The sequence below is a fragment of the Ruditapes philippinarum genome, unplaced genomic scaffold (genome assembly GCF_026571515.1).
Source record: "Ruditapes philippinarum isolate M1 unplaced genomic scaffold, ASM2657151v2 ctg1852_1_1_1_1, whole genome shotgun sequence".
Classification (NCBI taxonomy): domain Eukaryota; kingdom Metazoa; phylum Mollusca; class Bivalvia; order Venerida; family Veneridae; genus Ruditapes; species Ruditapes philippinarum.
In genome coordinates this window covers 65,699-79,839 of record NW_026855584.1, presented here as the reverse complement: position 1 = coordinate 79,839, position 14,141 = coordinate 65,699, and the positions used below count along the sequence as shown (strand labels likewise).

The 14,141-nt window shown below is 32.5% G+C and overlaps 1 protein-coding gene and 1 long non-coding RNA gene across 5 annotated transcripts in view; both read right to left on the bottom strand.

Moving 5' to 3' along the window:
- Positions 1-14,141, bottom strand: part of LOC132743807 (uncharacterized) — a 67,110-nt gene that overhangs the window by 12,133 nt on the left and 40,836 nt on the right. For 2 of the 4 annotated variants that reach the window (XM_060732372.1, XM_060732371.1), the window contains exon 2: positions 1,005-1,062. In XM_060732372.1, coding sequence (XP_060588355.1) covers positions 1,005-1,062 — 58 coding nt within the window. Of the gene's footprint in view, positions 1-1,004; positions 1,063-2,789; positions 3,547-14,141 lie in introns of those variants that run through there. The other 2 variants (XM_060732374.1, XM_060732373.1) reach the window with 2 other exon arrangements.
- On the bottom strand, positions 5,234-7,735 carry LOC132743806 (uncharacterized). The gene is made up of 3 exons (XR_009627622.1): positions 6,840-7,735; positions 6,212-6,394; positions 5,234-5,983 (listed from the first exon to the last, which is right to left on the bottom strand). It is a non-coding gene; the product is annotated as an uncharacterized LOC132743806 (long non-coding RNA).

Here is a 14,141-nt window from a genome sequence, read left to right as displayed (position 1 = left end):
ATCATTGTCTATTTGAATTTTGTAATATAAGTGCATCGATGCATATAGATGATTATTTAACTATCGCATAATATGGTTTCATATTATAAGATAGGCAATGAGTTGATAAATTGTTTTAACTATCATTAATTAATTCAAACATTTTATTCACTACGCTTCTTCAACAACAAAAACGTGTTATAAATTTCAATGAATGTGTATCATAAATACATAACCATAAATAAACATAAATACACATTTAAAAATTCAACATAACAAAGGCGTTTTTTTTCTTTTTTATTTAATTTTATTATTTCATATTGATTATTTTCAATACTTCTATTTGATCATTTTATATACACTGTAGAATAGAAAATAGTATTTCAGTTATACATGTAATTCTTTCAAGTATCACCTACTTTTTGAGGGTTTGTTAGTGGTAGATTTTACGCACAGTATGATATAACTCTCCACGCATGCGCGGACACCTGTAAAATGTGTTATGTATATCATTCCGCCTTTTCAAGTTGAGCTCCAAACGTAACAGAACTTTGTTCTTTTAGAGATAGTGTACTCTTATATAGATTTTTTTTAAATAAGATATAATTTGAAGTAGACATAACAATATCCGAAATGGCTGAAACCGGATACAGTTCTTACCAATAATGTTTCAATTAAATGCTTGAAAGACACATGAAATATCAAAATGTGAATATTGGCTGAGCATCAGTCCTTGGTTACCAAGATCTTTATTCCCTCAGGAAGATTTGGGGATTTGGCTTTCTGCATGTTAGGTTTTTCGCACTGCTGGGCGAATGTAAATGTTTTGTTTTCGCACCAAAAAAATATAGAAAATATGGTAAAAGCGATTAGCAGCACAGTAAGCACGATTTTTATCTGGTTTTCAGTCCATCCTCACTAATTCCGGTAGACTTAGTAGCTGGTTCAAAGCTTTTCTACAGGATAGGACAGTGTTTGCAAACGACTGGTGCATTAAGTGTAATTCAAATAATGAAAAAACGTACCAATATTTGAGCAGGCAGTATCTCCGTTTGCAGCACACTGTTGTCCATTACCATTCACCTAAATCATAGAAACAAAAAATGTAAAACTTGTGGTTAATAACGAATAATGTTCACCGGACACGCGCTGATAAAAAAGAATAGTGTAGATAAAGTATATTCATGATAATATTGAAAATAATAGGCGCTCCACTAAGGTCAAAAAGCCTGAAACTTTAAAATATTTACTTACATAAAGTGAAACGTAAAGAATAATATTTAATTTAATATTTTATTTATTTTTCAATTTTGTTTAATACATTTTCGAGATGTAACATGAATATTGTACGTAAAAATAAAAAGAAACTAGAACTGTGTCCAAAGGACACGGATGCCCCCACTGTGCAGATGTGCTCGTAAACAAGAGCATGCATATCTGTATGTAAGATTTTTATACGGTACTTTTTATTAAAATCTGCCATCCGGTTTAAGAGGAGTTGCGTTCACAAAATTTCTATATGGTATATAGTGAAAAAATCCACAAAGGGCCATAATTCTGTTAAATTTGGTCTTCCTTTACTTCCATCTACACATTAAGGTTGTTCATCCCTGGACGTTTAAGCAAATCTGCCATCCGGTTGAAGAGGAGTTGCGTTCACAAGATTTCGGGAGGTACGGACAGACGTACGGACGGAAGGACGTATGGACGGACAGACAAGTGCAACGCTATATGCTCCCCACTTTGTGGGGGCATAAAAAAGTTTTGAAACAAAATATAATGCTACTCTTAATCGTTTTAAAGAAAACTCAAAATCAAAGATGAAATTTACTCTACAGGTGATAAACTTTTGACGTGTACTTTGACATGTCTCTCCTTTACTCATAGTTGTGTAAAATGTAAATTTTTATTTTATTCACTTTACGTCAAAGCATGTTATCGACATTTTCAAGCTTATGATCAATAGTTTCTAAAGCCAACAAAACTGTGATCTTTAATTGTTATAATTTTCAAACATTACCAAAATGAAAGCTATTACTCTGATGATTGATTATATTATACGAGGGGTGTTCAAATATGAATTCATCTACGTATGTAAAACTTGATTCTTCATAGGTGTTTTTTTCACTGATTTTTTTTATATTTTGCTTCTTCATATTATTAACCTCCAACAGATAAACAAAGTCCCTGTCCCCGAATCTAATCTTTTAACATAAAGGCGGCATTTTTAGTCTTGTTTAGGTATACAATGAAGGCCCTGTAATATTGCAGAACTATGGTGTTTGCGCTGAAAACATTCGCGAATAGAAAGGTACATTTTAGCTTTGGAAACAAAGAAATAGACACAAGTGCCAAGGTGTGGTGAATACTGAGTATGGGGAGCACAAGGCTATTTGACTGTACGATGCCCAGACGCAGCCCTATAGTATAAATCAGATTGCCGAGTTTTGCTGTTCTGTCTCTTTTGTATAATTAGCAAAAATAAAAACACCTTCCCTGTTGTCACAACATGTAATCCCAGAAAAAAGTAGCCAATAAACGAGCATCTGAATATGATATTTCCATCGCTATCCCTTTCTCTGCCGTATCAATCAGTAAACCCCAGAAAAAAACACGAACCAATTCATGGGTACGATCTGGAGTACAGGTAACTGCACTGTGCATATATATGTATACGATTTAACTCTGACACATTTTCAACAGAAAGGTCCCCAAACTATGCTACAATAATAAATTCAGAAATATTCAATGATTAGTAAATGAAAAGAAATATTCTCTTTTTTAACGAATGTAATTATGAGAAAACTTACGTCATGGATGTCCTCACGTTTTATCTGTACGCAATTTCCAGGCTTTTCAACTAACATCGCCTTTGTAAAGCTCACACAGTGGAAATCGTCTTTTGAAAACAAGACCTTGGCAATTCCAAGTAACCGCGCAATTAAACACACAGTCATTTAAAGGAACGCTCGTTATGGACAGCTTCGACATTTCCGGAATATCTACGCATGTTTTAAAACTTGTTACTTTATAGTTTATTTCTACGTTGTCTTTTTGAAAATAAAAACAATCAACTGTTGTCATTAAGTAAAATAAAAAGTAAATCGTCGCCATCTTACTTTGCTTATAAAATCTTTATCAAATCTTTATTTCCATTATAATATTTTACTTTTAAAATTCACGAATATCTAAACCATGCTTTCATTCAAATAGCAATTATAACGATACATCGGAAAACATAAATGAGGAGTCTTTGACAAACATCATGTTGCTTTGTTATGGGCCGCTATTGCGCACGCACCTTACCATGCCAAAGCATTTTAGTAGTGTTAAAATATTTATATATTCCAATATTACCATATTTTAAACATGTCGTTAATTTCAATAATCAGTGTAATACAGTTTAACCCCTGCAGAATAACCACTGTATACATTTTAAACAGTATTATCTCTACCTAAAAATAGTTAAAGTAAGCATTAGATTTGTTTATTTGTTTGATTTGGATTTTACGTCATACCGACACAGTATAGGTCATATTGCAACATTTGGAGGAAGATCTCATGTTTTCAGGCACGAACGGAAACAAGGTCAATAAATTAATTGGTAATAGATGAAACATCTCTACAGCACAACTTCTTAGAAACGGTCCGATCCTTTGCCTCACATTTATTACGCCAATTTTTACCCATTGATTACTAATTTCTCCGTGATGAAGTACCCCCTTGAGGTTGAAGGGTTAGACACCAGAATTGCAGCCACCGTTTATCCCTGTGTCCTCGTTAGAAGCGACTAAACGGGTTAGAATCACTTGAATATAAGCGTATCTTAGCTCCAGCAGGTAAAGTGTTTTTACCCCTGGTGTTGCTTTTAAGTTTGCAACATCCAAATTTAACTAAATCGTCTTTTCTTCTTCAGTCCCATATGACCTCTATTGTGTTTGTGCCGCCGTAAAACCAAACAATGAAACTTTAAGAAACTTAAGAATGTCTCAATACCAAGATCAGTACACGACAGAAGTCTTTAAAGTGGCGGGCAGAATTCTAAAGCAAGGTATTTTTCCATGTACAAGAAAACAGATTTAAAAGGTGATATTATCAAAGTTTATTTAACACTTACGAACTTCAAAAGGTGAACAAAGACGAAAATAGTTTATGGTTCATTGAGCGTATATTAAGAAAAAGAAAAAGGAAAAAGAACCTGAAATATTTCGTCGAATAGCAGGGGTTCCCAAAACTTTTAATAGCTGGGTAGATGCCGATGAAATCAAAGCCGTATCTGAAAATTAAACCATAGACATTTAATATTATTATGGAGCGATTGCGGGTGTCTCGCGAACTGACCTTATTGTTTACTTTAGGAAATGCTAGAGGGAGTGCTTCTCGACGTTTAATTCCACAAATAACCGCTGGGCAGGTAGATGCTATGAGCGAAATGATGAGGAGATTAACAGCTCGATCAATTATCATTTACCAATTCGCCGCTTATATCTTTGAAGATCATTCTAGACATGTAAACAAACGAAGGGAAAAGAACGCATCACTTAGGCATCATTATCTGTTAGCTAGAGTAATACGATCTCAATACATTTATCAAACCATAGCTGCTGAAATAAGCGACACGATATATATGGCAGATGAATTAAGACCAGTTCACAAAAAATTAAAATAGATACAGGAAACTTCCAAGACGTATTGGGAAGTGCGCCATAAACATCATGGATTATTTTTTGTATTACAAAAGTGATGAAAATGATGTTTACTTTTCAGATAATCATGTGTATCGATTTAAATTGGATTTAAATATGCCATTGACTAAAAATGATAAATGGATAGTGGCACTCATAGATTTTAATGTGGTAGACGCTTCCAAGTCTAGAACTAAAACGGCGGACGGACTGTACATTTACACGGACCTTTGCAAGGAGAGTGTTGTTCACGGTGCAGAACAACCACTCTTGAGACAAAAGATAGGTTGGAATTATATGTTCAACAAGCCTTACTATCTTCCTGTGAAAAAGAAAGGACTGCAAGAGTTTCAGATATATATAAAGCTAGGAGATGGTAGTTACCCAGTCACCGCAATTAGACGCATCGAGTTTAACAGAATCCAAAATAGTGTTTTAGACACTAGGAACTTACCAATCTAAAAACAATAAAGACACTGTTTGACGACGGACTAAAGGAAGACTTATGTGAAATTGTAATTCTAAATGTAGAATCATGCGTATCAATCAGTGCAGAAGAAAAGTCTCCCGTCCCTAGATTTGCCACTAAAATGCCACCCTTTTCAATGGTGGAGTATTTAGACAATTTTCCACCAATAATGCCACCAAAACGCCACCCAAATCATGAAAATGGTGAAAAATTTGAGCAGGACTGATGTTATATAATTTTCCAGTTAATTCCACCTTTTTTACACTAAATGCCACCAATGAGTGGAAAATTGGTGGAGTATTTAGACAAACTTTCACCATAATGCCACCATTATGCCACCTTATGGTGGCAAACTCATTTTCCACTAGATGCCACTTGCTTCCACTTATTGCCACCATAATGGTGGAAAATTGGTGGAGTATTTAGACAAATTTCCACCATTATGCCACCATTGAGTGGCAAACTTATTTTCCACCAAATGCCACTTATTTCCACCTTTTGCCACCATAAGGGTGGAAAATTGGTGGAGTATTTAGACACTTTTCCACCATTTTGCCACCAGATAGTGGCAAATTCAGTTTCCACTAAATGCCACCTATTTTCACCCTTTCAGAAATTTTCCACCTTGTGGGTGGCAATAGCTGGAAACTGCTTGAAAGTCACCCTGTACCCTAAATTGGAAACAAACAAATTTTAAAAATAATCCTTTTTAATGTTTCCATATGAAATTATATATTGTCTCAAAAAATAGCAAAACATTAGTCCATTTATTATCTTCAGTTTGTCTTTCTATTCCTGGACGGTTTGAGTTCAATCCTTTAGGTTGTCGGCAACTTTTCGAGCGCACAATCTAAAACAAAATAAATTATGAATGATTAATACAATAATTAAAAACATAAGCTTACATTTTTATATGACTATTGGATATTTCTATATTCAATTTGAGTGCATAGATATGATTAAAACACTTTAAAAAACAGCACTGCAGACGTGGAAGAATCAGACTTTTCTTATTTACTCCAAGGCAGAAAATATACGCAGAATCAAAAATGATATTTTCATTCAGTTCATTAGTTACCTTCCAAGAACTTAAGTTTTGCCTTGTCTGCACAAGAAGGTCTGGCGTCAGACTCTCTGTTCCCTTTCCTCATACCAAACAATGAGCGGCCCCTAATCTCTTCTATATTGAATAGCATTCTGAAGAGCTTTGCTGTACCTTTCTCTTTTGAGGTTATGGCTTCAGTTCTGCCATCACTTGGTCCTAAAATATGATTAACAATATCAAATAAGTAAAGACAGAAAATGATTATCAATATCTAATATGTAAAGACAGAAAGTGAAACACTTTTGTAAGACCTTGGTATATGTATACAACTCTAAAATTTTAAAATAAGAAAGAAATAAAGAAATACAACACATCAACACCAGTGCAGGTTGAGTAATTAATAATCTTCCAGTTTCAGTTCTTAACCAACCTTCATCAGGATAAATATTTGATAAAATTTTCAAGCTAAAATGTACAAAAACTCTAAAATTTGTAAAACAAAATGTAAATGCAAATTAAAGTGTCATAAAGAGTTTGAATTAAAGTAGGTTTGTAAATAGTGACTAATAGCTATATTTATCAAGAACTGAAAAGTGTCTTATTGGGTACTGTGACACTTCTTTCCTATTAATTCTAAAATAACTTTGAATTAAAAAGATACCTTTGTAAAGCCACTGAAGATCAAATGTGTTGCTCCAGGCTGCTCCTCATTGCTTTGTGTCTGCAAAATAATAATTCTTATTTAATGCTGTTTCTGTTATGAACTGTCATTCTCCTAATAGCATGTTACTCTAGACTGTCTAGTTATGGTTATATAATTATCTACTGCACCATGAAAGCTGAATTACAACAATGAAGGAATAAAACTTACTAATAAATCAATTACTGTTAATCTGCTCCACATGTGACACACAAGGAAAATTGTTTTTAGCATGAAAGTTGTAGTAATAGGTACCTCAAGTTATCTATAGTTTGAATGATGTAATATTGTACATAATGATATTGTACTTACTGATTAATTTCTATAATTTTTTTTCTCAAACTTAAAATTTCTAACATATTGTATTTAAGAAATGATGAAGATCTTCCTACATTCTTTATATTCCTACATTCTTTATATGTACATTGTACATGCAGCTTTCTTTTTAGTCAAGTTACAAACAAAACAAATATAAAACACAATTTTATACAATACCACTTCATATTTTTACTGTCAAAAAACTAAACAGTTTCTGCATAAATAACAATAATTATTGTATGTAAAAGTTGTTTACCTGAAACTTTGACTGGGAATGATTCTGCTGTTTATCTTCTTGTCTACACATTCACACTTCAGTTAAAACTTCTCATTTCTATTCACCACACTAATAAGACTTTAAATGTTTTCTTTGAGAAAATCAAAAATATGCACCCTTACATTTTAAACAAAATATCTCCAGAATTGCTACAATATCAATAATTTCCTTTGTGTTTGCAAGCTTTAACTGACCTCAATTCCTTTGAATTCAAACTTTACAACGGTGTAACTGCATGGACAGTCCATTATAATTTTAAATTGTGAGGATTTTCCAAAAACCATAGCACCATCATTTTATTTTTTACATTCATTTGAATGTATAACTATATCTAATACCTAAATAGATTGAGTAGAAATAAGCTTTTGAAAGATAATTTAGCATGCTATTTTAAGACAAATTCTACATAAAAACATGTATAATGTTGCCTCTCCCAAAATAATCAAATGGAACATTCTGGTCAGCATGAGTAAACTATTAACCCCCATTCATAGATTACTAGATAAGAGGGCAGTAGTTTTATCAGATCTGAGATGTATGCTGTGTTGTTAAATCTTAGAGGATGCAGTATTTACTAGCTAGTATTTACTTATCCTGATTGTAAGAAATTTATCAGACACTATGACTTATTTACTTTTCACACATTAATTTTTACAATAGATTTAAAGCCTCTGAAAGCATAGCACAAAAGATGTTAGAGACAATAATTTTAAACTCCACATATAACTAAATCTCATTTATGAGATTAAGTTACAATGCCAAGGAACCATAACTTTTTATTGCATGATTTGGGGTTTATTGCCATTTTTTACTTCTCTATGCTTAATTTTTGTCTTGATCATTAAGCTTAAAAAGTACTGGAGATATTAATTTGAAACTTCACAGATATAGATCTTTTTGAGTAATGTGCTGTGTTTAAGAACCATAACTCTTTGCATACTTTTGGAGTTATTGCCCTTTACATTTTTCACTTTAATTATTGTTAGCATTACATGAAAAGTGTTAGTACTCACCAGATATCAGTTTAATATTGAAGAGACAATTTATTATGTTAGTTAGAAGAAAAAACAAAAGTCAAACTTTTTTCAAGATTGACATTAAATATCATAGAAGAAGCAACAAACTTTATGCAGAGATATGCATTTTCTGGGCATAGAAGAACATTTCAACTATTTAATTAATGTACAGATTATAACTAAAGAACAAAGTACACTTTAAAAGCCGTAATTTTATTTTACAAGCATAGAATGGAACATAAACATTTTGACTTGATGTCAAATTTTACATCCCTAAAGAAAAGTACTGCCATAAAAAATGGGAAGTTAAGTAACCCCATACTTTTCTAATTTTTCCTGATCATAATTATATGTGTTTAATGCCTGGAAAAGTGATTTTACGTCCAATTTCTGTGTCTTTTCCTGCTACTTTACAGCTGGAATTATCATACCGTTACTGTGAGGCAGTGACTTTGTATCAGAATTGTGTTCATGGCATTCTAGTATGTTTAAGAAATATGAGTTTCTGATAAAATTTTCTAACTGTTCAACTTCAATAAATTATATTTTTGATAAAAAGTTCACTTGATGCTTTGGTAGAGTACAAACTATAAACAGACTTATTTCAGTTTGGAGCTTTGACTTAAATAAATCTTAAACCCTGCAATGCACAATTATTAGATTTCTCAGTTTTTATGCCCCCACAATGTGGGAGCATATAGCGTTGCACTTGTCCATCCGTCCGTCCGTCAGTCCGTCAATACGTCAGTCCGCACTCACAGGAGAGTAATTATGTGGCTAGAGGGACAATAGGTAACTGTTCTTTCTCTTTGATGTCATTCATTCCGTAATGCTTTTATGTGGCTATTTTCTTTTGTGTGGCTAAAAAGAACAATAGAGAGAACAATAGAGTAGCCACATAATTACTGTCCTGTGAGAACAGTCCGTCAGTTCGTCCGTCCGTACGTCCCGAAATCTTGTGAACGCAACTCCTCTAAAACCGGATGGCAGATTTTCCTTAAACTTACAGGGATGAACAACCTTAATGTGTAGATGGTAGTAAAGGAAGGAATTTTTGCTGTGACCAAATTTAACAGAATTATGGCCCTTTGTTGATTTTTTCCCTAGATACTATGTAGAAATTTTGTGAACGCAACTCCTCTTAAACCGGATGGCAGATTTTGCTTAAACTTACAGGGATGAACAACCTTAATGTGTAGATGGTAGTAAAGGAAGGAATTTTTGCTGCGACCAAATTTAACAGAATTATGGCCCTTTGTTGATTTTTTCAATATATACTATGTAGAAATTTTGTGAACGCAACTCCTCTTAAACCGGATGGCAGATTTTGCTTAAACTTACAGGGATGAACAACCTTAAGGTGTAGATGGTAGTAAAGGAAGGAATTTTTGCTGCGACCAAATTTTACAGAATTATGGCCCTTTGTTGATTTTTTCACTATATACTATGTAGAAATTTTGTGAACGCAACTCCTCTTAAACCGGATGGCAGATTTTGCTTAAACTTCCAAGGATGAACAACCTTAATGTGTAGATGGTAGTAAAGGAAGGAATTTTTGCTGCGACCAAATTTAACAGAATTATGGCCCTTTGTTGATTTTTAGTTTTCAACTTGTGGCACATGTAGTCCAAAAAATATTTGACCTAGAGTCATAAGATTGACAGAACAGTGGCGTGTGGGGGCATCCGTGTCCTATGGACACATTTCTAGTTTCCACCAATTTTTATACAACCCAGAAAATAGTTAAGAGTTTCCCTTTTCGACTAAAAGTTATTCACAAAATTTTCTAAGTTTTTTTCCACTATTTTGCCACCCAGAAAATAGTTAGAGTTTCACTTTTTCACTAAAAGCCACTCATTTTCCACCTTCAAAATAAACTAAGTTTCATTTTTCACCAATTTCCACCCTTTCGCCACCATAAAAAAAGTCTATGTTCAAATTTCCACTCAATGCCACCTAAATGCCACCAAAGGATAGTGGCATTTGGTGGCAATTTTGCCACTTCAGTGGAAAAAGAGTGGAATTTTGTCATTTTCCAGTTAATGCCACCTTTTTTACACTTAATGCCACCCTTTTCAGTGGAAATAGCTGGCAAGTAGTGGCAAATCTAGGGACGGGCTGTTCGCTGCTGCTTGGTAAATGATTTCTATCTTCCAATGATGTCAAACCCCTTGCGGGAATGTAGACGTTTTGACGATTTGTTGTCATTCAATAAATTTAGTTTAGAGCAAAGCTTTCTTTGTTTTTCTGTGCTTTCAAATGGTATTCTTTTCACATTAATTTTATATACACAGGTTGATATTTAGTTGAATAAAATTAAACAAATATTTTAACAAAATCAGAGAGAATTCTTCTACTAACTCGGATTATTAGATGCTGAAGTCAAGTTAATAATTTTTTTATGTAAGCTGTAGTGTATATATTATGTATTTCACTATCTTATACCCGCATTAAAGTTGAGTGTTCTTTTTTCAGACTTTCACAACTAGAAGCGCATATGTGGATGGCGCAAATAGAAGCAAATATGTGGATGACACAACTACAGCTTCTTCAAAACACATTGACATTCCAAATTCGTACAACCAGATTGACATTTCATCTTCAAAAACACAGATGGACATTTCAACCCCAAATATCCACACGTCCACCCAAAACCCTGAATCCAAATTACCTGATAGCACCATGTCTACCAATACTGATAATGACATTACGTATTATCCTGCTCCTTCCTGGTCTACACTAAATGATACAAATATTTATATAATATTTTTTGCAGTTTGGCTGTATTTTTTTTTTTTTACAATTGTTTTAGTAATTTTAAAATATTGCAAAAACAATCAACATTATTCCCCAGCTTTACAATTGGAAACATTTTGTATTACACAGGATGAAACAATATTCCAACAACAACCATGTCCTGCTTCTACTATAACCTATATTAATTCAAATTTAAATGCAGATTTAAGACCGCTTCCCCCCTCAACTGCAACAGTTACAAGTTCAAATTCAAATTGCTGTCAAACTATAAAAAACTTATTCAATACTAATCAAACTTGAGACAGATGTTGACTGGACCATTTCCTTTTTAACAACATGCTCAGTCTTAAATTTCCTGTTACCATGCCAACGAGGGGACATCTCAAAATTGCCAAAAATCACTGTTTTGCATTGATTTTTTTCTCTCAAAATTGATTTCAAAGTGCTGTAACTTCTCAATGGATTCAGATAGAGTCAAACGCTTTTCAACGTTGGTTACACATTGCCTTGGGTCATTTTTAGCTATTCGCAATTCCAAAATTTCTTGGCGATGAGGGGGAGTGCCGCCCCCTTCAAACCCCCGAAACAGAAGGGAGCACATCCCCTTGGCAACCCCCTGATATACATTTTGTTTGGGGGCGGCGCCAAAACAGTGCTAATTTTTTTATCAACATTTCTCATGTAATGTTCAGTTTGCTTGTATAGGAAAATGTTGGATATATATTTTCATTTGTAATCCTTTCAATTGTTGACGTGCTGCTTAATTAGCAATCCTTTTTTAAAAGTTTTTTTCAATATGAAAATTACATCAAACATTAATAAGTTTCGAATTTTATAGCCTTTTCTAAACCCTCACGCATCAAGAATTAGTCTTTTTTTGTTCTTCTTCTATTGCTACTACTCTGAAATTAAGTTATCTATCTAATATTCTAGTAAGATTCAGTTTTTTTTTATATTTTGCTTGAGAAATTAATGTTGGAACCTATTTATTTAAAAGGCGATCACGTAGTATACTGCCGTAGCTTCTATTTTTGATTTTATGATTACACTCACTTTAGTTATTTTTCTGTTTTATTCTATAAGAAAATATCTGCTCATTGGAACCATTGTATGTATTCTTCTTATGATACTTGTATCCAACTGCTTTGGTAGCATACATCTTTTGTCACTGACAGCTTAATGTCTAATACTTCTTTCTTTACATATAATGTAAATGGATTATCCAGTAAAACTAAACGAACGAGCGTTTTTCATTGGTTAAGATCAGAAAAAGTTGATATATGTTTACTTCAAGAGGTACATTTTAAAGAAACTTGTAAAGATGAATGGGAAAATGACTGGGATGGTACAATTATATGTAGTGGCAATTCGAATAATCAAAAAGGTGTTGCTATCTTGTTCAGAAATGATTTGAAAATACAAATTCTAGAAAAATATGAAATTGAAATTGGTAGATTGTTGGCAATTAAAGTAAATATTGAAAATAAAGAAATAATAATAATAAATATATACGGTCCAAACAAGGATGATGTAGACCTCTTTCAAAAATTAGAGTTATTTTTAAAAGACAAAATACAACATGTTTTTATAATAGGAGGAGATTTTAACACAATTATTGATCCTAATATCGACAAACAGGGAGGAAATGCTTTTACTCATTTAAAATGTCGTCAAAAAATTACAAACATTATACAAACATACCAGCTTTTAGATATTTACAGGATCCAAAATCCACAAAGCAAACGATTTACATGGCGATCGAAAACACATGCAAATATAGCATGCAGGTTGGATTATTTTCTTGTTTCAAATGACTTAGTAAATTTTGTTAAAACTACAGGAATGAAAACTAGCTTTAGATCAGATCATTCAATTGCATTTTTCAATATCAGTTTTGATTTAGTTAAAAGAGGCCCAGGGGTTTTTAAATTAAACAATAGTCTTCTCTTTGATAAAGAATATCAAGAAAAAATAAAAAAATCCATTACTGAAACACGACAATTAAATATACTAGCAAATCCACAAACCAGATGGGAAGTAATTAAAAGTACTATTCGAAATGAAACAATTAAATATTCAAAGTATAAAAAGAAAATCGAAAGAGAAAAACTAACCAAACTTGTCAAAGAAATTGATGAAATAGAAACTAAATTAGAAAATTTTAATGACAATTTAAAAAAAGAACTAGATATCAAAAAAGCAGAGTTGGATAACTTATATACTGAAAATATTAATGGTGTTATTACTAGAATAAAAAGTTACAAAATAAATAATGGCGAAAGAAATATAAAATTACTAAAAGGATTAGAAAAAAAATGCGGAAAGTAAACTTATAAAATGTTTAAATGCAAATGGTAATATTTTAACAAATCAGACAGACATTTTAAATGAACAGAAAAAATACTATGAGAATCTATATACCATTCAAGACGAAACTCCCTCAAATTACAATTTTTTCAATGGCGAAACAACACCAAAACTAAATGAAAACGAAAAACAATCTTGTGAAGGAATTATTACGCAAACTGAATGCGAAACTGCCATCAAAGATATGAAAAATGGAAAAAGTCCAGGTTCAGATGGTTTAAGTATAGAATTTTATAAAATATTTTGGAATTATTTAAAAGATGATTTGATAAGTGCTCTGAATTTTTCTTTTGAAATTAATTGTCTTAGTCAGCTACAAGCACAAGGTTTAATAACTCTTATTCCAAAACCAAATAAAGATTTATCAATATTGTCAAACTGGCGACCAATAAGTTTACTGAATGTAGATTATAAAATACTTACTAAGGTTATCGCTAATAGAATTAAACGGGTATTAAATACACTCATTGATGATAGTCAAACAGGTTTCATTAAAGGGCGATACATAGGTGAAAATATAAGATTGCT